The 23,085-nt window shown below is 34.2% G+C and overlaps 1 protein-coding gene and 1 pseudogene across 5 annotated transcripts in view; one reads left to right on the top strand and one right to left on the bottom strand.

Moving 5' to 3' along the window:
• Positions 1-23,085, top strand: part of PCCA (propionyl-CoA carboxylase alpha subunit) — a 352,647-nt gene that overhangs the window by 276,146 nt on the left and 53,416 nt on the right. For 4 of the 5 annotated variants that reach the window (XM_011363200.2, XM_011363198.2, XM_023532414.1 and 1 more), the window contains one exon: positions 11,297-11,350. In XM_011363200.2, the coding sequence (XP_011361502.1) occupies positions 11,297-11,350 (54 nt within the window). Of the gene's footprint in view, positions 1-9,515; positions 9,582-11,296; positions 11,351-23,085 lie in introns of those variants that run through there. The other variant, XM_023532415.1, reaches the window with a different exon arrangement.
• Positions 10,287-11,185, bottom strand: LOC105294156 (annotated as a pseudogene).

Raw genomic sequence — 23,085 nt, 5'->3', positions numbered from 1 at the left:
GAATTAATTTTTACAACGCTTGAGAAAGAGAGGTTAAAAATAAGGTTATTTTTTTTTAGCTTTTTAGATTAAAATAATGCCTTCAATCTCTGAGAGCTAATTTTAATCCTAATAATTATGTATAGATGCTAAATAAATATTTAATAATATTTTAATTAGAAAATTAAATGAAATGGCTTATGTTTTTGCTTATACTTTGCCCATATATAAAAAAGTAGATTTGGAATTAATCATCTTATGTTTTTAGTTCTGTGGAGTTTTTTTAGATGTTCCTCCCCTCCCCCACCCCTTCGAAATTGTTAGCTGGTATTTTGTACCATATGCATGTGATTACTCTAGAGTCATGAAATGTAATATAAAACCATCTATTTAGGATGTATAGGATACATAAATATATAACTTAGAATAACTAGAGGTTGGTATTTTTTTCTAAAGAAGTAGGAAATGAAAGAGTAATTATTAACCATCTTTTTCACATTCCTGAAAACATCAATTACAGTTACACATCTTAGAAACAAGCCCACCAGTAGAACAGAAATAACTCCTTTTACTATGTTTCAAAAAATTTAATCACAACTTAATAGCTGAGATGTATTTGCAACTATAATTTAAAATATTAATTTTGATACAAGTTGACCTGCTTTTGCGATGTAGTCCTAGCAGTTTTCTTGTCTCTAGTGGCATATGTTTTATGATTTGGAGTTGCTTTTAAATTTTTAATATAACAGGAAAATGTCTTTCTGAGTCCCTCTTCACCCCTACACATACTTTTTTTCTCCTTTACTATCTGTCAACAAGAAAATGATATTTTAGTAGCTGCCAGAAGAAGAGAATTTTGAATAGTACAAACAGTGATTGTAGTAAACATGGAAAATAATACAAGCAGCTGCGCTGGAGACCGATAAGACAAATCCCACAGTAATGGCCTTTAAAACATATTATCAAGTTGGAAATCAGTGAGGGGAAAGAGAAAACTATTACTATTTCTTCCTCTTACTGTTCAGTGAGATTACTTTTTAAAGGTGAAATTGCCTTTGATTTTATTATCTTACAAAGATATTTTTAGAACATTTGATTTTTTTTTTGATTTTTTTTTTTTTTGGTTAGGCACTTTTGTTACCTTTTTAAATTCTTTTTTTTACCAAGTTTTTAATTTTTCTTTAAGGAAAAAAAGTATATTTTGTAAATGTTGGAGCAGACCATGAAAATAAAAAGGAAATTTTTATCTAGCCGTGAAGTGCCACTTTAAATAGAAAAAGAGGTAAAATATTTGGAGAAAATATTTTAATAAGGATGGAATATATTTCATGAAAATAAAACTTAATTTTTATTTTATTTTTTTACTTTCTGCTATTAGTTTATCAACCAGTTCATATTTGTTTTGGCATGCCTCAGACTCATTGTAGGCATTGAATACTTTGTTCTTCGTAGATTCTAAAACCTAATCATCTTAATCTTAGACTGTGAGAAAAGTATGTATTCCTGTTTTCTGTATAGAAGTAAATTCCAGTTTTGAATTTTATTTTCTGATTTTCGATTACATCAGTCCTTATTGCTGACATAGGTTAGGTTTGGGATCTTTTTTTCCTCGTCTTTCTAGTATACATATTGTGGTAGTGTGGTGAGAGAAAAAAGGCTGATGGTCATTACGTATGTAATCATAAGCTGCTTTAAACTGAATGAAAAGTTAAGGGCAACTTATTAGGACTTCTATGATCTACATATTCGTTGATATAATTTAATTGTTTTTAATATGAAAATAAGTTTTAAAACCTATTGCCATTTTACATATTGCAAAATTACTTCTGTTTCCCTGGTAATCAGTCTGACCCTTGTAAGGTAAGGAAAAAGGAACTATTATATTTTTTTTTACATAAAAGATAATGTCAAATATGACCTAGGCAGTATTCTAGACTTCGGTGATACAGTAGTTATCAAGACTTACATTTCAGCTGGGGAATGTAGATAACAAACATGTAAACACATTAAAAATAAAGGTGCTTTAGGTACTAAGAAGGTTGATGAAGACTATAAAACAGGATAATTCATAGAAAGTGACTAGAGAAGGAAGCTTTACCTAGGGCGGTTAGAAGTCTTCTCTGAATAGCTAACATTGAGTCAAGACCTATGAGGAGAAGGAGGCAGCCATGCAAAAATCTGGGGGAAGAAAGTCCCAAGTAGAAGGAATGGCAAATGCAAAGGCCCTGAGACAAGAAAGAGCTTAGTTTCTTTTTTTGTGGAGGCAAGAAGGAAGGCCAATTCCTGAGTACAGTTAGGAGAGTGGGAAAAAAATATAGGCAGGTGCCAGATTGGATGGAGTCTTTATAGGCCAAAGACTTTGGGTTTTGTTCAGTTCGTAGTGAAGCTTTTGAAGGGTTTTGAATCAAAGAATGATATGATGTGATTTAAAGTCACTGCTCTCAGGAGATTGTACCACAGGGGACCAGTGGTGGAAAGAAGGGAATTGTTTATATGACCATTGCAGTCATCCAGGGGAGAGGTTCTGATGATGGTTTAGACCAGAACTCTAGCTTACTGCTGTTTTACGACACATGAAAAGCATATAAGATTTAGATTTCAGTACCGATAAATACAGTTTTACTGAACATAGTCACATTCATTTATTTTTATCTGTTTACGAGTACTTTTGAAATTTTTATTGTGAGGAGAAGTTTAACATCCTGATTTTCCCTATCTCATAGCAGTTCAATGGCTTAGTGGTGGTAAAGTTTATTGTGATATTTTTTGTGCTTAGGACCAAGATTGAAATTTTTCTGAACAAGAAGCACCTTCGACCACTGTTATTGAATATTGAATGGCTTTAAAAATTAGGTTATATTGCAGACTTTATAGTTTATTAATGAAATTAACCTAAAATTGTAAGACAAAACTGCGCATTTGAATCACAACTATTGTCGAGCTGATTTTTACATTTCCAGAGCTTTGAAAAGATTAAAACAAGAAGCAAACTTCATTTCCAACAGCATTTTTCAAACCTCAGAGCAAGAGCAAAGGAAATTTCCATATTTTTAAAATCCATTTAACTGTACCAGTGAGAATCTTCCACCTAACTTTCAATTGAAAGTGATTAAACTGGAATGTAATGTTATGCTAAAGGTAAATATCAAGAATCTAACAAAATTTTATAAATGCCTTCCAAATGATGAATATGTTCAAGTAAAATCATATGCATGTGGATTGATGTTGGTATTTGGCAGTACCTATCAGTGGAAAAAGACATTTTCAAAGATGAAATACATAAAATCTCATTATAGGTCACCATTACAGAATTACAAAAAAAATTTTTTTGTTTTTTTTTTTTTTTTGATTTTTGCCCCCCAAAAAGTGAAAATTTGTTTTCTTGTTAATGTAAGTAGCTATATCATATCCTCAATTTTGCCTCTGGGCTCAAAATGCCTACAATGTTTACTATATGGCTGTTTACAGAAAAGGTTCGTCAACCCTTGGCTTAGACTAAGGTGGTAGCAGTGGAGATGGAAAGAAGTGAACTAATTTGGCATATATTTGGGAAGGAGGTAGAAAAGATTGGCAGATGGATTAGACACTGAGTGTAAAAGAAGTTAAAGAATTAAGGGTGAGCAAAGGAATGAGTGATGGCAATATTTACTGAGATTGGAAGGCTAGAGGAGGAGCAGGGTTGGAGAGGCAAATCAAAAATTCTACTTGCACTTGCTAGGTTTAATACGTGTATTTGATATCCAAGTGTTAATGTCCAATTAACAATTGACTATACGAGTCTTTAACTCGCAGGACAAATGAAGTTGAAAACAAATTTGATAGCCATAGTATGTAGATTTTCTCTAAAAGTGTGGATCTGCCACATACAGTAGAGTGAAATTGGACCCTCATCTTATACCATATATAAAAATTAATCCCAAATGAATTAAACACCTAAATATAGGACCTAAAACTATGAAACTCTTAGAAGAAAATGTAAACAACCAAAATCATAGGCAGCAAAAGCCAACATAGTCAGATGGGACAACATCAAACTTAAAAACTTATGTGCATCAACGGATACAATCAACAGAGTGAAAAGACATCCTACTGAACTGGAGAAAATATTTGCAAATGGTATATCTGATAAGGGATTAATATCCAGAATATAGAAAGAATTCCTACAACAGAAGAACTAACCTGATTGAAAAATGGACAAAGACTTGATTAGACGTTTCTCCAGTGATCATATACAAATGGGCAACAGACATATAAAAAGATGCTTACCATCGTTAATCATCAGGGAGGTGCAAATCCAAACCACAATGAGATATCACCTCCCACTCATTAAGATGGTTACTACCGAAAACAAAACAAAACAAAAAGTGTTGGTGAGAACATGAAGAAATTGGAACCTTTTTGTAGTCTTGGTAGAATTATAAAATGGTGTAACTGGTATGGAAAACAGTAGAGCGGTTCCTAAAAAAATAAAAATACTATTGCCATGTGATGCAGCAATCTCACTTATAGGTATATACCCAAAAGAATTGAAAGTGTCTTGAAGAGATATTTGCACACCTATGTTCATTGCAGCATTATTCACAATAGTGAAGAAGTGGAAGCAATCCAAATGTCCAATGATGGATGAATGGATAAGCAAAATATGGTATACACATAAAATGGAATATTATTTAGCCTTAAAAAGGGAAAAATTCTGTCAAATACTAAACCATGGGTGTACCTTGAGGACATTATGCTAAATAATTAAGCCAGACACAAAAAGACAAATCTTGTATGAAATCATTTATAAGATATCTAAAGTAGTCAAATTCATAGAAACAGAAAATAGAATGGTGGTTACCAAGGTCTAGACGGGGGAGGGAAAAGAGATGTTGTTTGATGGGTGTAGAGTTTCAGATTAGCAAGATGAAAAAGTTTTGGAGATCTGTTTCACAGCACAGTAACTGTACTGCTTTATACTTAAAAAAGTTATAGCATTAAAGTTTGTGGTTTTTTTAACCATCAAAAAAAATTGTTATTTGAAAAATCATAAGAACCAAAGCAATTTTATAAAAAGTACAAAGTTGGAAGATTTATGCAACCTAATTTCAAGACTATGAAACAGCAGTACCAAGACAGTTTGATATTGGGAGATAGGCACGTAGTAAATTAAAAAGAGTAGAGTCTAGAAATAGATCCAGATGTAGATGGTCAGTTGATTTTTTGGCACATATGCTGAGGAATTCAATGGGATGTTCTCTTAAATAGTGCTGGAACAACTGAATGACCATTTGGGGGGAAAAGTGAACTCATTTATTAGATAGCAGATCAGTAGTTGCCTGGAGGCAGTGACCAAGGTTGGATTTTGGAAGAGCAGAAAGAACCTTTTGGAAAGGATGGAAAAGTTTTGCATCTTAATTATGGTGGTGGTTTTTTACTGCTGTCAAAAATCTGTGCTTTAAATGGAATGTAGTTTTTTGTACATAAATTATATTTTGAAGAATTTGATTTTTTTGAGTGAATATCTGGGGATTGGAGCGGGGCGGAGCATGGATCTGAATGAGATTACACTGTGGATGGCAAAGAAAAGAGAGCTGAGGGCTGGATGCTGGGGCACCTCAGTGGTTAGAAATTGAATGAGGAGGCAAAGCCAGCACAGCAGACTAAGGAAGAGCTGTTGAGGAGGTAGGAGAAAAACAGGAGTGTGAGATATGCTTGAAGCCAGTGAAAGAAATTTTGAGAAAGGAATCATTTCTGTGTCTAGTGTTGATAAATAAGATGAGGATGAAACTGACAGATTAGGGAAGATGAAAATTTAAGGTGACTTTAACAAGAGTGATTATAGAGGATTAGTAGGAACAAAAGCCACATGGGAATGGAAAGTGACGAAGTAGAGACCATGAAGGTAGCCACCTTTTCAAGGAGAGTTGGAAAGAACAAGTGGGATAGCAGCTTCAGGGAAATCTGTCTATGGAAATTTTTTATTCTTTGCATGTTATTTGTTGAAGAAATTGGATCATTTGTCCTATAGAGTTTTCCATTATCAGGATTTAGCTGGTGATTTCCCAAAGGTGTAGTTTAACATATTATCCTTCTCTTTTCTGTAAATTGATATTTGGGTCTCGAGGCATAATCAGATTCAAGTATGCTTCCATAAGAGGCACATACTATCCGGTTATCACTCTGTTGATGTTCAAGCCTAGGTCATTAAGTTCATTAAAGTTTACAAAATGATGATGTTGTAATTTTGCCATTCTTCCTTTGTTTATTACCTAAATAATTCCTTAAAGAGAAACTCTACCTCAACTACTTCTCAGGTTACTCAGGAGTACAGTTTTTATAGGAAAGACAAGGTAAATGCTTGATCCTTTCCTTTTACTTACCATTTCTCAAACTAGAGTTGATTCCCTATTATTCTCCAAAAGTGACTAAATTGTTTTTGTTTTGGGTACTCATATCAAACTCATGGGTTTAAACTTCTGAGTCCTTTCGATATGACCCCGGTTTTTGATATCTTACTTTCTGACATGGCAAGATGCAGCAGCCTCGTTTCTGGGATCAGCCATTTTTCCAAGAAGCCTTGATTTCTTTGAGTGGGAAATGATATTTGTAGACAACTGGGTGCTAGAGAAGTTTGCTGCTAGTAGGCCTTTTCAGTATTTCCAGTGTAGATTCAGAAACTGCCATCTTCCTAGAAACCACCACTGCCATCTTCCCAGAATCTAGTAGCTACACTTTTCAATCAGAAAGTTTCTAATTCTGAAGAACTGTTATTATTGAGTCTGTTACCATATTACCAAGGTGATTAATTGTGCTGATTCTGTATTGGTCACTATGGACTGGATTCTGTGGCTCTTCTTTTCTGCCACAGGCTGGGATGTGTCCTGGTCTAGAAGTAATGGGGATGCTCTGAGTGTTTTCCTCATTACTATTAAATCCTCAGTGGTGTAGGAGTCATTGTGTTATTGGATTACGTATCTACAGTCTAAATCATTCTACATCACTCTGTTTCCCAATTTCTTGACAGCTACACCTCTAATTCTCTGCAGTTAAACTTTTGCAAACAATTGAAGATTGAAAAACATGTAGCTCACTCTTACCTTTCATAGTATAGAAAAACTTCAGAATTCTTGAAGATTGATCTTATGTTTCTGTTTCAATTTCTTATGTCCTGTTGGGATTGAGGAGACAGTGCAAGAAATTATCCTTGTCCTTAAAAAAACTCACTATCTAATTAATGATCCAGTTTAAGACATTGTAGAGATATTCCATCTTGCACAGTCAAAATGATTGGGTTGGGATTCTTATTCTCCCGCTGCAATATAGGCAAATTACCTTTTATGTTCCTGTACCTTTAGTTTCATCATAAGTCAAACAGTATGCAGATTTTCAGATCTGTTTGTCTTTCAAATTCTAAGTTTCTGTGAATGAATCAGGCTTAGTTCTAGTGTTGTGTTTGCTTAGCCCTTGAGTACTCTGACCTAAGTGATTGCAGTAGCATTTTCCGTGGCCTCCCAGCCTAGTCCCTCCCCCATTGCTGTGTATCCTCAACCTTACCTCAGATCATCAATCTTTCTAAAACTGAAACATGTTACTCCCAAGTTCTTAACTATAAGAACTTTGTAAAGTATGAACTGTCTCTGTGCAAGATATGACCCAGTTCTCTAATTCTTTCTCACTTTCCTTTATTGCCATTTTCCTTTATCAATAAATTTATCTCTGGCTGTATTGAACTACTCACCATTTCTTAAACTCACCATGCTTTTTATTAATTTGAAGTTTTTCTAAACTGTCCTATCAGACCAAAGGTTTCATTTTTACTTACCTTGTGGAGAATTTCTGTTCATTTCTTAATACCTAGTTCTAATGTCTATGTGCAAGGCTTCCTTAACCTTTCTGGGATTTAGCTGGTCTGGATTCTTATCTTGTAATATGTTGTACATTTCGTATTATGGATTTATCATGTTATAATTTATAATTATAAAACAAATTATAATTTATTTTATAATTATAAAACAAATTATAATTTATTTTATTTTATTTTTTATTGTTTTAGCTCTCCGTTATGTTTTATTTTGTGATTTTTAATTTAGTTGAGGTTTTAAGTCAGTGAGGATTCTTTTAGGAGCTGTAACCTACAGTGTGTCTCACTGGTTCCTTTATTTATTTTTATTCATTTTTTAAAAAGTTTTTTTGGGTGACATTAATAAAATTACATATGTTTCAAATGTCTAGTAGTACATCATATCTATATTGTATTGTGTTCACCACCAAAAGTCAAATCTCCACCAGTTACTTTAGGGGAGCGTGAGAATCAGGATTCACTGGATCATTGCAATATTACTTGCTCACGCACATCATTGAGAAAGCACAAAAGTCCGTAGACCCACAGCAGCAATCCTGTGTTGGCTCTTATTCGCAGATCACACACTCAGACTTGCTGGTGTACAGGTTGGGTGTTTTTTGTTGAGTTTTAGATGTTCAGTTTATCGTTGTTTCAAGGGAAGAGATCTGGAGACATCTCTCACTCCACCATGTTTCTGACTGAATTATAATTTAATTTAGAATTCTGTTTCTTCTGTTAGTCTCCTGGAGGGTGGATCTTAATTTAGCTAGTAGTGTTCAACACTAGCTATGGATAGGTGAATGGATAGGTGGTCAGATGATTGACTAAGGTAGAAGTGCCAGTGTTAGAACCTAGGATTCAAGAGCCAATTCTTAATTCCTTAGGATACAGTAGGAAAGAATATTTGATTCCATTTTGCATTATTTTGGCCTTTATTAAGTTAAACATGTCTATATAGAATAATAGGAATAACGGATAAGCCAAAAACTGTTTGATGTGCATTATTTGTGCTAGAATTTCATGTAAACATGTAGAAGTTTTTTAACAAGATTTAGTCTGAACATATTATTTTGTTCTTTTTTTTTTTGCACTTAGAAATATACTATAAACATTTTTCATGTTTCTAAAGTTTTTAAATGGCTGCATGAATATGCCATAGTTTATTTAATCACTTTCTTTTGTTCATTATTTAGATTGCCTGAAATTTTTAGATTTTATAAACTATTCTATGATGACATTTCGTAACTGTATTTTTCTGCCTCGACTGTTTTCCTTAGGATAAATTCTTTCAAGTGAAATTAATGGATAAAATTTTTTTTTTTTTTTTGAGTTTTCTACACTATACCACACTATCTTGAGTATGCTAGTCATATTATTGTGTCAAGTCATTTGGCAATATTTACTGGTAGGGGCAAACACATTTTGGTGTCCTTGTACATTAAACAGCTTTCCTTCTTATTGAGCAATCAAGGAACCTGGGGCTCATTCTGAATTCTAGAGGTTCACTCTGGGTTCTATGACTTAAGTGATCATAAAGATGGCAGTTGATAAACCTCTACTTCTTTAAAAGTAATATAATACAATTAGGATACATCTGTAATAGTTGATGGCATGTGGCTGGGTGAAGGCCACTAATACTTTCTGCAGGGCTACATCTAGGAACCTTTAAAAAATTCACAGTTACTTAGAACTGCTTTATTTGTTTGCATAGTCTTTGAAGCTACTGGACCCTCTCTGATAAGCACAAGAAAGGAGTAATTTTGAAAAACAAGTCAGGAATTTTAAAAAAGGTGAGAATTATTTGGAAAAAGTGTAATTTACTTCCAGTATACTATTTAGTAATCCATTTTTAGTAAACTAAAATTCAGGTAACTAAGATATACATAAATAATACTGTATTAAACTTAAACTTATTAATAAATAAATATATAACATAGAGGTTATTTCTTTTTTCATTACTCTCCATACATGGAAGAATTGCATTGTTCTTACTGTTATTTTAAACAAATGCAAAGTCATTTTTTATAACAACTTTATTGAGATACAATTCATATGCCATACAGTTCACCTAAAGTGTACAATTTAGTGTTTTTAGTCTCTTTATAGAGTTGTACAGTCATCATCACAACCAACTTTGGAACATTTCACAGCCCCCAAAAGAAACTTCAAAGCAGTCACTCCCCATTTTCTCTTGACTTTCTTCCTCTAGGCAACTACCAGTCAGTATTTCCTCCTTTCTTCCTTCCTTCCTTCCTTTTTAATGAAATGGGAATTTAATCTGTATTTTATACCTGATTTTTAAAAATGTTTGGTAGAAGCATGACCACTTCCAGAATTAACATGGCATATTAAGACTTAAACTAATTGATAAGTAAATAGTCATTTGACTGAAAAAATTTTTTATAAGCGTCTTACCATAGATCTACTTTTGTATATAGGGTATTATCCAAGAAAAACAAATGGTAAGTTGAGTTCAGAAGCATTAGACAAGTCTTGACTTCTGGACTTTAGAAAGATGTGGAAACTTTTCCTGAAGAAATTTTTTTTTCTCTATACTTTTCTTTCTTGCTTCAATGTGGGCTTGTTCTCAAGTCTCAGTCTAACAAACTGTTTCACATAGGACATTGCAAAGAATCATTTCCTGTTGTATCTGTTACTTAGGTACCAAGATACAGGCCACTTCTTGAACTGTGTGAGATGGTTCTTCCAAAGATGTCTCTTATCACAGCACCAGGTCTAGCTGGCGCAGTCTGGAAAAACCTTAAGGCATCTTCCTGGACAACTTTATCAAATGTATCCATGGGATCTACTACTTTTCTAATCATTCCAGACTTGGCATTAGCGATCTCTGCCACTTGGCCTTCTACTCCAGAGTTAGGAGCATGTTTCTTTTTTTAATAGGACATACTAAAATTTATGTATATCTTAATTATTTTCGTTCTTAATTGCTCACAGTTCCAGGAAGCTCCAGTTTTTACCACCCGCCACCCCCTACCCCCAATTCCTTGGGCTATCAAAAAATTCTTTTAGTACTTAAAGTTGTATAAAATAATTTGCACTGGTCAAAATATGTGATAGTAGGTACATTCTTAGGCAACAAACTTAGAGAAAACCTGCAACCGCTGCTAGCCGGGGCCTGAGAAGTTATCAATGAACTAGAAGTCTTTGAGGTAGCCAAGAGTTTTCTAGAAAGAATGGCCAAAATGCACCAGTCTACTTCCTGTCTCAGTGTATTTGACTATTCTAGACATTTCATGTTAAATGGAATCACATAATGTGGTCCTGTGTGACTGACTTCTGTTGGAGCATGTATCAGGACTTCGCTCCTTTTTATGGCCACATTATTCCATAATATGAATATACCATATTTTGTTTATCCATTTATTATTTAATGGACACTCAAGTTATTCAGCTATTAGAAATAATAAGCTGTGAACATTCATGTACACATTTTTATGTGGATGAAAATTAATTTTATACTTTTTTTTCCAGTGTCTTTCACGAGAAGCAGGTGGAAACATGAGCATTCAGTTTCTTGGTACAGTGGTAAGTGTGAGAGAATTATTTGTATGAACTCTTAATTTATAGAGGGAAAAAAGTGTTCATCTGGTTTTAGCCCAAGTGTTTGAACTTGGCTTCATCATGGTTTTATTCTGCTATTAAATGAGATGTCTTTGTATAAGAAGTGGGTTTTTAATTTGTTAGAGAAGTTCTCATGATAGAAGACTTTTAGCAATTTTCTTATTAGAGAGAAAATAGTTTTTAAAAATGTTTGCAGTTTGTTGGGTATTTTAAGTGTTTTTTTTTTTTTTCTGCTGAAATTTTCTCCCTGTTTTCATAATATAAATAAGAGTATATGTCTTATATACTTTTGAAAATAGTGACCTTGATGAGATTTTTTGCTCAATTTTTTTCTTCTACCTTTCTCTGTGAGGTCCTTTCAAGTCCAAAGTTCTAATGAAATTAAATCACAACTTTGTATGTTGATTTTATTCATTGAAGATCCTGTTAGTCATTTTCCATATTGCTGTAAAATATCAACATTGTTTTAATGAAGCTGTATTTTACATTCTCAGGAGCAGATGTGACATATTTGACTTCTTTATGAATCCCAACTCTAACATATTTCAGTTAACCCTCCTTTTTGCCACTTTTAAATGCTGAGCTAATGAACAGCTAAATGTGTTTTGCTTTTTTGAAATTTTGAATTATTTTCAAACATATATAAGATATTTTCAAAATATATTGTATAAGATACAGTTCCTCATAAATTGAGTCAAAATCATGAGTAATTTTATGGGTTAGTATACATGTTGCCAGTGATTTAATATTTCTTCAGAAATCCAGTCATCAAATATTTGAATACCACTTTGCACTCTTACCAGTATTAGTTATAATTTTCAAAATTATTTATCTCTATTTGGTGAAAAGAAATTTACTTTATAGTTATTATTTTTATATATAATTTATAATTATATTAGTAGTATTAGTTATATTTTTGAAATAATTTTTGTGTTAAAACGGTACCTTATTTTAATTAGCATATCTCTTTATTGCTATTGTATTTGAACATTTCTTCATATGTTCATTTACTAGGTCTCATAATCTTTAAAATGTCTGTTCATGTCCTTTGAGTATCTTGTTCATGTTGTAAATTCACATTGGGTATTTCTGTTAGCTCTGTGAGTTTATTGAGACTATTTGAGGAGAGGTCTCTAGGTTGGATCAAAAGAGTAGTGATTTTGCAGTCATTGAGATGGGAAGGACATTAATGTGTATTTATAGTTTATATATAGAGGCATAGTAAAGTTTATCTATTAAACTATATTCACAGTAGTATGTGTATATATACTTGCCCTGGCCCTACATAATGTAAAATTTAAGAGCTGCTCCTGAGACTTGTGGTTATTCTTGTTTTTCTGATTAAGAAAGTATGCTTTTGCATTTAAAAAGCTAGATATTATTTAAATATATGTCATAAGAAATTGTATGGTTCTCCAAAGAAACAGAACCAATAGTATGTGTATGTATGGGAGGAGGGAGAATGGTTCATTTTAAATAACTGGTTTATATGATTGTGGAAGCAAGTCCCAAATCTTCAGGGTAAGGCAGGGAGGAATAGCAGTCAAAGACTGTGTGCTTACAGGATTCCTCCTTGCTTGGCAGGTCAGTCCTTTTTCTTCAGCTGATCTACTGAGACCCATCCACATTGTGGAGGGTAATCTGCTTTAACCAGTCTACTAATTTAAATGTAAATCTCATCTAAAAAATACCTTCATAGAAACATTTAGAATAGTGTTTGGCAAAATATCTGGATACTGTGGCCTAGACAAGTTGACACATAAAATTAACCACCACAGACGTATACATCCTATTCCCTAGAGATATTATTAAAAATAGATATATTCTTTCAGAAATAGAATTACACATTTTTTTCATACAATAATAAATCATGTATGTCTTTCCAAGTCATTGCATAAAGAGCCATGTCATTTTTTTAAATGGCTATCTAGAATTATGTGGATTCTTTTTAATGGCTACCCAGAATTATATTATGTGGAAATTTCCTGTACCTCAGTGCTCAGGCTAGAAAGAGCACTTACGTAGGCTGTCTCTGCTACTTGACATCTCTCCTTGAATTCTAACAGGTTTTTCAGTATTTACATATAGAAAACTTGAGTTTTGCTAGCCACAACTCACAAAAAACAAAAGTTTCTCTTACAATCTTTTCTATTTAGAAAATGGCAACTTGAGCTAAAACCTTGTATTTTTTGGAATCCTCTCTTTCCTCCACTACTTCCATCTTTTATCTGAATTATTGCAGCAGCCAAAGTCTCTAGATCTCTGCCCCTGCTCCCTAGTCTATTATTAATATAGCAGTTACAGTGATTCTTTTAAAATATAAATCAAGACAGTCGGCCTTGTCGCTCTTCTTCAAACATGTCAGGCACATGCCTCAGGCTGCCCATTTACCTTTCTTCTGCCAGGACTATCTGTCCCTGGATATCTGCATAGTAGGTTCCCTCCCTTTCTTCAAGCCTTTACACAATCAGCCACGTCCTCTTAGTTACACTGTTTAAAATTATGACCACCCTTTCCTACATATTATTTTCTCCTTCCCTCACTTTATTCTTCTTTTAAGCCATTATCACTATTTGACATACTTTAATATTTGACACGATTTACTTTTAAAAACTTACTGTCTGTCTTCCCCACTCAAATGAAATAAGCTCCATGAGCATAGGGCTTTTTGTCCATTTTGTTCATCACACTATACCTAGTGCTCAGAACAGGGCTTTAGTGTACAGTAAGCATTCAATAAATGTTTGTCAAATGAGTGAATCAAGTTGACAAGCATGGGACTGAAGTATTGGATGTGAAAAGGAAATGCGAAGAAAACAAATGAAGAAAAAGAAAAGTGTCGAGGACATTTGGGACCTTAGAGGTTAATCCTTCTTCCTCAGATAAGGAAACTGCATCAGAAAAGATAACTTGTGGGGTTTAGATACTGAAAAAAAGAAAAGAAAACTCGCTTTATTCAAGGTTTTACATGTAGTCGGTGGGTAGAGCAAGAAAGGGTACTTAGATTTTTCGGCTCTCAGCTCAGAGCTCATCCCATCAGTAAATGCCCTTTACCTTTATTCCCTTTCATCCACGTCAGGCACACAAAGCATACTACAAAAAAAAAAAAATACACACATACATACACCACCTGAATAGCCAACAAGTCACCAGAAAAAAAGAGAAGAGGAAAGGAGAATTTTATGTAGTTAATACTAGCCCCCCGCCGCCCCCTACTAAATGATAACTTGCTAACAAATCCCAAAGAGGCTGTGTCCTCTTCGTTTATACAGTTTATACAAAGAATGAATTTTAATTTCTAGAATAATTACTCTAAAATTCTATAATGCAGCAGTTCGGAAGGCCAGTGTAGTTTGTTACAATGCATTTTTCTATGTAGTTTGTTACAATGCATATTTCTATTAGCAGTAATAGCTCAGTATGGAAGAGGGAAAGAAAAGGTTTTGAGATATAGTGAGACTTTTACAACAAATGTAGCATGATTTCTGGCCAGCATGTACTGCTTTAGTCCAAATTGTCTAAGGCAGATAGATGTAGCTTCCAAGACGTGCAGGTCAGGAATAGCAGTAGCAGGTCACATGGTAAAGATTAGACTTCCCAAATACACCTTTGTCTTTGTGAGAATCCTTGTAGAATTTTCTACATAAGTTGGGTTTTTTGAATATTGAAAACATGCCCTTCAGTGTTCAAAGAAGAGTTTAATTTTAGACTAAGAAGTACTCTTGCTGTATCAATAAAGTTCAAAATGCTACTGTTTCAACTTAGAGAAGGTAGGACTTAAAAAAGATTTCATTCATTTTTTTTTTTTACCTTTTAAAAAATAGTTATTTCATTTTCAATAAAAAATCTCATTACATTAAAAAATTTTTATTTTAGATATTATATAAATATTAAATATATGAAATTCTATAAATATATTTTACATATTTACAAAATATATGTAAAAGAACATTTATAAAATAAGATATAAATAATAATACAACAAAGATCTGTATACCACCCTGGAGTTTACACACACACACACACACACACACACACACACACACACACAGACACAAATTACCTCTGAAGGCTGCTGTGTGCCTCCCCAATCCTATCACCCTTTCTCTCCCTTCACTGAGAGCTTCTTCCTGATTTTTATCACTCTTTGCTTTTCTTTATAAAATTTCTACATATTTGTTGCCTAAATATTATACAGTTTAGTTTTGCATACTTTTAAACTTGACGTACTTAGAATCATTTCTGTAATTGTCTATAACTTAATTGTTTTTCTCTGTGTCGTTTGTGAGATCCACTTCTACCGCTGATGGACATTTGGGTGGTTTCCACATGTTTTTTTGCTGTAACTCTCAGTGCTGCCATAAGCATCTGTACATGGGTGCCTGTATCCTGATTGCACATATGCAAGCGTTTCTCTAGGGCTTATGTAATTTAAGAATGCAATGAATGAGTTCACTTTATTCAACATCTTTACTTGTACCTGATATTATACATCTTAATTTTTGCCAGTGTGAATAATGTTCTCATTGTGGTTTTAATTAGCTTATCCTGATTATTAATGACATATAGCGACTTTTCCTGTTTTTTTTAGACATGTATGTTTATCAACCATTGAGTCTCCTCCTCTGTGAAGTACCTCTTAACATCTTTTGCCCATCTTTCTATGGAGTGAAAATTACTAAGTATATGAATGAAGTCTGTTGATGTCATTTGGATTTTTTAATAATAAGGCAAGAAAAGTTATGTTGAGACCATAAACTAGTTCTGACTGTAGGCAGTGAATGGAAGTGACTATCAAGAACTGCAGAGGATCTGAGAATTTACCCTACTTAAAACTGATACAGTAATCCACTATAGTTTCATGCATGCTGATAGAAGACATGAGACTCCAGGGTCAGAGATGAAGGACAGTTTATTATAGCAATAGCAGTAGCCAGAATATCATTATTTTTGCATCATTTTCCTGGGCCCCATTTCCCACAGGGCAGTGTGAAGAGGGAAGAATGGCACCTGTGCACACAATGAGTTGTGTTATAGGAGAGGAACTCGAGCTTAGAGAACCTTTATCTTTTATAATGGGTAATGAGCATGCTTCCCCTTTTTTTCTGGAGGGAGACACTGTCTCTGTCTGCTGTATATACATCCTTGAAAAAATAGTCTAGAACAAAGAACAAGCAGTGTCTTGCTCACAGGAAGTGGAGATACACAAGAGACCCACTGAGAAGTGACAACCATGTAATGATTCTGTCATTTCTGGTCACAGATAGCCAAGAGCAGGTATGAACTCTCTAGACCCCTACTCTGTCCACCTTGAAAACTGTGTTTGTTTGTTGAGACCTTATCAGCATGGGTCCTTGGGTGAATAGTGAAGTTGAGCACTGCCACCCCCAACTTTCACTGGACTGAAATTTCAGTCTTAATTTATTTCTGAAGCGCAACCTAGCTTATTCTAATGCACAGCCTTGGAACAAAACAGGACTATCTTCTGTTCATAGAACCCTATATCTACTTATATAGTTTTAGACTCATCTATAAGGTATAGATTTAAGATTTAGTAGATTTATTCAGTTCATTTTAAAGTCTTTGGCTCATCAACTTTCAATCTAAGCATAAGGGTTTTTTTTTTTTTTCTGTTATGCTGCTTGAACTATATTTTAAAATTATCAGGTAATATAATAAAAGGCAAAATCTTCTGAATTAGTAGAGTGGAGCATTGAGAAATGAGATTTGTACCTCTGTGACCCAGAGGAGCATATTTAACTTGGGCATGCATACAAATTTGAAACATCCCAATTTTAACCGTCAGTATTCATCAGTTTCATTGCTATATAGTACATAGGACTTTGTGTTCATTTCCTTAGGCCCACCACAACAAATTATCACAAACTAGGTGGCTTAAAATAACAGAGATCTGTTCTGTAATAGTTCAGGAGACCAGAAATCCGAACTCAAGGTGCGGACTGGGTCGGGTCCTTTTGTAGGCTCTCAGGGAGAATCTGTTTTATGCTTCTCTCCTAGCTTCCTGTGGTCAGTTGCTGACAATACTTGACATTCTTTGGCTTATATCTATATCATTCCAGTTTCTGCTTCTATCCTCACATGGCTTTATTCTCTACATCTGTGCATATTCATCCATCTAAGAACATCAGTCATTGGATTTAGGGCCCACCTTATACAGTAACACCTCATCTTAACTGATTACATCTGCAAAGACCCTATTTTCAGGTAAGGTCACATTCTGAAATTCTGGGTGGATATGATTTTTTGGATGACACTATTCAACTCAGTACACTATATAGGCATGAGAGCATATTTGATATGTATGAAAAGTTAAAAAATCACTCAGGCTATTTACCTAAAAATATATTTTATAAAGAGAGGGAAGAGAAGGGTCGGGGGAAGGAGTGGAAGAGGGAGAGTACTGGTTTCGCCCTTCTTATAAGGGCACTAATCCCATCATGAAGGCCCCACCCTCATGACCTCATGTAAACCTAATTACCATTCAAAGGCCCCACCTCCAAATACTATCATATTGGTGCTTAGAGTTTCAGCATACATAAGAATTTTGTGGGACACAAACATTTAGTCCATAATACACTCTTATTTGGTAAGCTACATATTTCAGAATTTTTCCAGGATATCTATGCCTATTTTGAATGTAAGTTGTCTGGGTTTTGTTTGTTTTGTTTTGTTTTTGGCGAAGCTGTGAGTTGGTGTACTGCACATAGTATAATATAAGCTCACAAAGAAATGGAAGAGGTCCAGTGTTTTTCTTAACCAGAATTCCTTGCTTGAACTATGCTTCGCAATAAGGATGAATATTTTGTCATTAAGAATGTGAAAGTTATTTCATTACAAATTTTTGTACTGTAATCATTATTTATATTTAATTTTTAAAGTAATTATTTTTAAAGCACAATACTATTAAGTCAAACACATTTCGGTAAGACCGTTTTTTTTTTCCTTGTAAAAACAATGCATATTGTCTGAAAGAGAAAATAAGCTTAGACTACATTGAACAGCTTCTTCATAGCTGTGCTATTGGCATTTACCCAAGGACTCTTGAGGAACTATCAAATTATATATCTTTGAAGCTTAGCCAGAGATCTTAATGAAACCAAATCATGCTGAAGTTCTTAAAGCTAATTTAAACCTCAAATTGTACATTTTAAATTAAGTTTTTATTGATAATAAATATACTTTATTTCTTATTAGCCTAGAAGGCTTGAGTGATAATATCAGTAGAATAAACATGTTTTACAAAGATTTACCATTAAGAATGCTATTAATATGACCCTTGATACACTAGCACAATTAGATTTCAAAGTAAGCATTTACGAAGTAACAGCGATTAATGACAACCATCGAAAACAATTTTGAACTCCATCAGTTTAACTCAGGAGGGTAAACTTAATATGATAATTCATCTAGTTGAATTGTATCAGCTTAGCAGGAAAGTATGTAAATATGTGACCCTTACCTAGTTTCTAAATGGATGCTGTGCTGATAGATTTATCAGTTCCATTAAAGAACTTTGGGGAACTTTGGAATTTCAGCAATTGTTCCCTTGGAGGCTGAAAACCCAACCTGATCTCATACTGGGACCATTCTGGTCTGCATATTTCCATAATTTGCCTTTGCTACTAATATGACAGCAAGACACAAATAACTGTTTCTAATAATATCAGATGGAGTTGTGGAGGACAGCATTTTAATGTAGTAAAAGACCTCCCCGTGGAGTTGTTATTGCTACTATAGAACAGCAGCTACACAGTTGCAACTGTAGTGTCTTAATTGATTCGTTTAATTAGCAAGAGCTGAAGCTTGGGCTTTATCTTGTCATCCGATATCATAAGACTCAAAATCTGCATCCTTCATATTTATAGATATATAAACATCATCAAAATGTTCTACTTCATCTGAAAATTTACTTTCGGATGTTGAATTTTAATAGAGTAAACTTCCATTTGTTTGAAATACAAATAATTGGAAAATGAAAAGAACTAGGTTTGTTATTGTTTTTCATCAGCACTATTTTGAGAAGTAAATGATGACATGAATTTTTGGTTATTGTCTTCCAAAAATAAACTTTCAGAGAATTTATTTGATCTTCTATACCTTATAAATCCATAGGCAGTCTTTCTCTTTATTTGTCTGACTCATCCATCTCTAATCTTCATTTGCCTTTTTCTTATTCCTCTTTCACATCCTTCTTTTCTGTATCAGTGCGGTTGCAGGAGTGACATGATGGCTTATTGGGCTTTCTTGCATGCTAGTTCATGTTCCAGTTTGCCTCTGTAGGCTCTCTGGGTCCAGCTTGTCTTAGGCTTTCCATGTGTACCTGCCTCTTGGCGGGGCATCTGGCTGAACTGGCCCTTGAGACTTCCCACCTGACCCATCCTGCACTGGTTCCAATTTCCTCGGATGGGAAAAAGACAAGAGGATGGGAAGTGTCTGATGTAGAACCGCAGAACTTCATCAGACTGTCAGTTCCACCCCATACACATGGGGCTCTCTCCTTATTCCTGATAATTCCCCCATCCAGCTATAGAAAATGAGTAGTGGCCACAGTCTAGATATTTTGTGGAGGGTTGGTCATATCTTTTCTTTAGGTATATTTTGTAATTGTAAGCAAAAAGTATATCTCTAGCATCCCATCCTGCATTTTCCTGTCATACAAAATTTCAGCCAAAATGTGAGTAAATACGATTTTATGAAATGGACTCTAAGTGCAATCTTAGTCTTGAACGTCATTTTTGTGGTAACATGTTCTGTGTACCATCTAACAAATCTTAGAGTAGACTTTTGGGATATAACTAACTTTACTTTCTAGTCTTTTGCATTTAGCACACTGTAGTTAATATGAAAGTACAATTATTAATATCCTATTGTGCGATACATTTTGAACAAAAATTTAAAAGGAATCATGACTGCTCCATTTCATGCTAGGAAGTGTACTAGATTAATGTGACTTGGTCTCTGCCCTTAAATAGCATACTAGTAAACACAGACAAACCACTGTCCTGAGTACAATGTAAGTGCCAAGATGGGTTATGTGACAGACTGATGTGGTGGCAGAGAAAACTGTAAATCTATTAGCTTTACATTTTTTCTGCTACAAAAACTGTTCTCAGTAGGTCAAGAATAGTCATAAGGCATTATGTTTCTTTAAGAAACATAAAGCCTAGCATTTACTGATAGTCATGGTAGTCAATCATTTTATACCGGTTGATCATCTTTTATGTGCTAGTCACTGAGTTCTGGCAATTCAAAGGAAAAAGATATCATTGCCAGCAGTGAGCCCACTGTCAACTAAGGGTATAAAAATATTGGTGTGATAAGAGTGATAATAGAGGTTTGTATGAATTAAAGTTATTGTAGGGCTTAGAAAAAGGAAATAGAGGAATTGTGAAAAGCTCCCCAGTGAATGAATTTATATACATGGACTAACGTGCAAGAAATCCCAATAAGCCATCATGTCACTCCTGCAACCGCAGTGATACAGAAAAGAAGGATGTGAAAGAGGAAGAAGAAAAAGGCAAATGAAGATTAGAGATGGATGAGTCAGACATATAAAGAGAAAGACTGCCTATGGATTTATAAGGTATAGAAGATCAAATAAATTCTCTGAAAGTTTATTTTTGAAAGATAGTAATAACCAAAAATTCATGTCACTTACACACACACACACACACACACACACACGTCGTGCTCATGCTAAGACTTTAAGGAAGAATAGAGCCTGCAAATAGGGAAAGTCATTTCAGATAGAAGGGAATGGCATCTGCAAAAGCTCTGAGATGGAATGTTCAGAAACTTGTCTGTGATGACAGTAGAGAAAGCGAAGGGAATAAAATAAATAAAGGTACAGAGGCATGAGGCTGCCCAGGTATTTAAAGAAGAGGAAGTTGGCTAGTGAGGGTGGAGGTGGGTGGCCAAGGTCTATCTGGGAGATGAAACTAGAATGGCAGAAGCTAAATGTTACAGGACCATGCTAAGGAGGTTGGCCATTGTTCTTTAGACTTTGAAGGATTTGAAAGAGTCACAAATCACCTGATGTATGTTTTGTTTTGTTTTGATTTTAAAGAGAGCATGTGGGAACAGGCAGGTAAAGGAGGATACATTTGAGAGCCTCCTCGTCAGGACCCAGAGTCCAGTTGTATGTATTAGGCAGAATTGAAGATGTTTCTGAGATTTCTAGATGTGATAACTGATGCAACGACCTGAAGGAAAAAACAGGAAGAAGAGAGAAGCATTATATCAGGAAAAAAAAAGGTAGAGTAGATAATGAGTTGGATTTTTGACTAAATTTTAAGTTTCGAAATGCCAGAGAGACATCTATGATGTAAAGGAAATGTCTAGTCTGGACATCAAGAAACAAATTAAGGGTGAGCATGTAGGTTGATGCTTTATCAACATGTAGGGGTTAGAGATCTGAAGCCCTGCGGTAGATGAGACTGCCCAAGGGGAAGTGAAGAAGGGAAGCACAGGCCCAGAATGGACCCCTGAGGAATGGCCACATCTAAGGGGGAGGCTCCTAGCTTCTCTAAAGTAACCATTTAAAAATGACATCTATTGTCCAAATCATTTATATTATATATGGCTATTGGTAGCCAATTTAGTGTAACCTCAATCATGATTTCACAGTATCCTAGGGTGTCACTAATTATTTCAAAGTATCTCAAAATCCTGCTGCCATCTGCCAAGGATCTTCAAAATAAAATTAATTTTAATGAATAACATAATGCCTTACATTTGTACGATGCTTTAGGGTTTTAGAATGCTTGATTCCATTCGTTTTCTAAGATAAATAAGTCATACAGCACTGGAGAGTTATTTGTAAAAATTAGACATGTACACTATTTGAAGAGTTGTCAATTTAAAATATTTGCGATTACTGAGTTATATGTTCACAAGACATTTCCATAAACCACTACCAGGATGTTAGTGAATATTGGATGGGATAAGACATACTAACTAAAGCTTGATTCCTGCATTTGAATCTCAGATCTCCCACTTACTAGCTTTGTGAACTTGAACAAAATATTTAATCTCTCTGGCCATAATTTTGTCATCAGCAGAATATCTACTTTTATGGAAGTGGTGAGTTTTGAGTAAGAAGTTTGTAAAGTGCTTGAGGTGAGGCCTTTGGATCTTCATTTGTAAGAAATCAGTTTAAAATGCACCAGGACTGGGAATTAGGATATATTTTGACACAATGTAGAATTAGTATCTAGTTTAAGAAATGGATACCAAAAAATATAACATATTACTGGTGTTATGAGTCAAGTATAGGAATATTCTACATGTTTCTCGTTATAATGAGGGGATAGGACAAGCATTTGTTTATTCAAACTACTTATTAATTAGGGTAAATGTTAAAAATACATAATTTTTTTTTAACCAGGGAAGGACATGATAGGACCTAATGTATAATTAAATCCATAGTATCATCAACTGTGTCTTTTAAGTTTACTTATCAACTGTGTTTTAGATTTCGTCTATATTACTTCAAGTCTTATACTCACAGGACACTGATAATTTTTATTTTTGGCCTAGTGTTGAATTTCTCAACCTTGGCAATAGTAACGTTTCAAATTCAATAATTCTTTGTTGTAGGAGACTGCTCTGTGTCTTATCTGATGTTAACAGCATCCCTGGCCTTTGCCCACTAGATGCCAGAGCGCCTTCCCAGATAT

The sequence above is a fragment of the Pteropus vampyrus genome, unplaced genomic scaffold, assembly GCF_000151845.1.
Source record: "Pteropus vampyrus isolate Shadow unplaced genomic scaffold, Pvam_2.0 Scaffold83, whole genome shotgun sequence".
Lineage (NCBI taxonomy): Eukaryota > Metazoa > Chordata > Mammalia > Chiroptera > Pteropodidae > Pteropus > Pteropus vampyrus.
The sequence above is the reverse complement of the archived record's forward strand: the minus strand, read 5'-3'. Positions and strand labels throughout refer to the sequence as shown.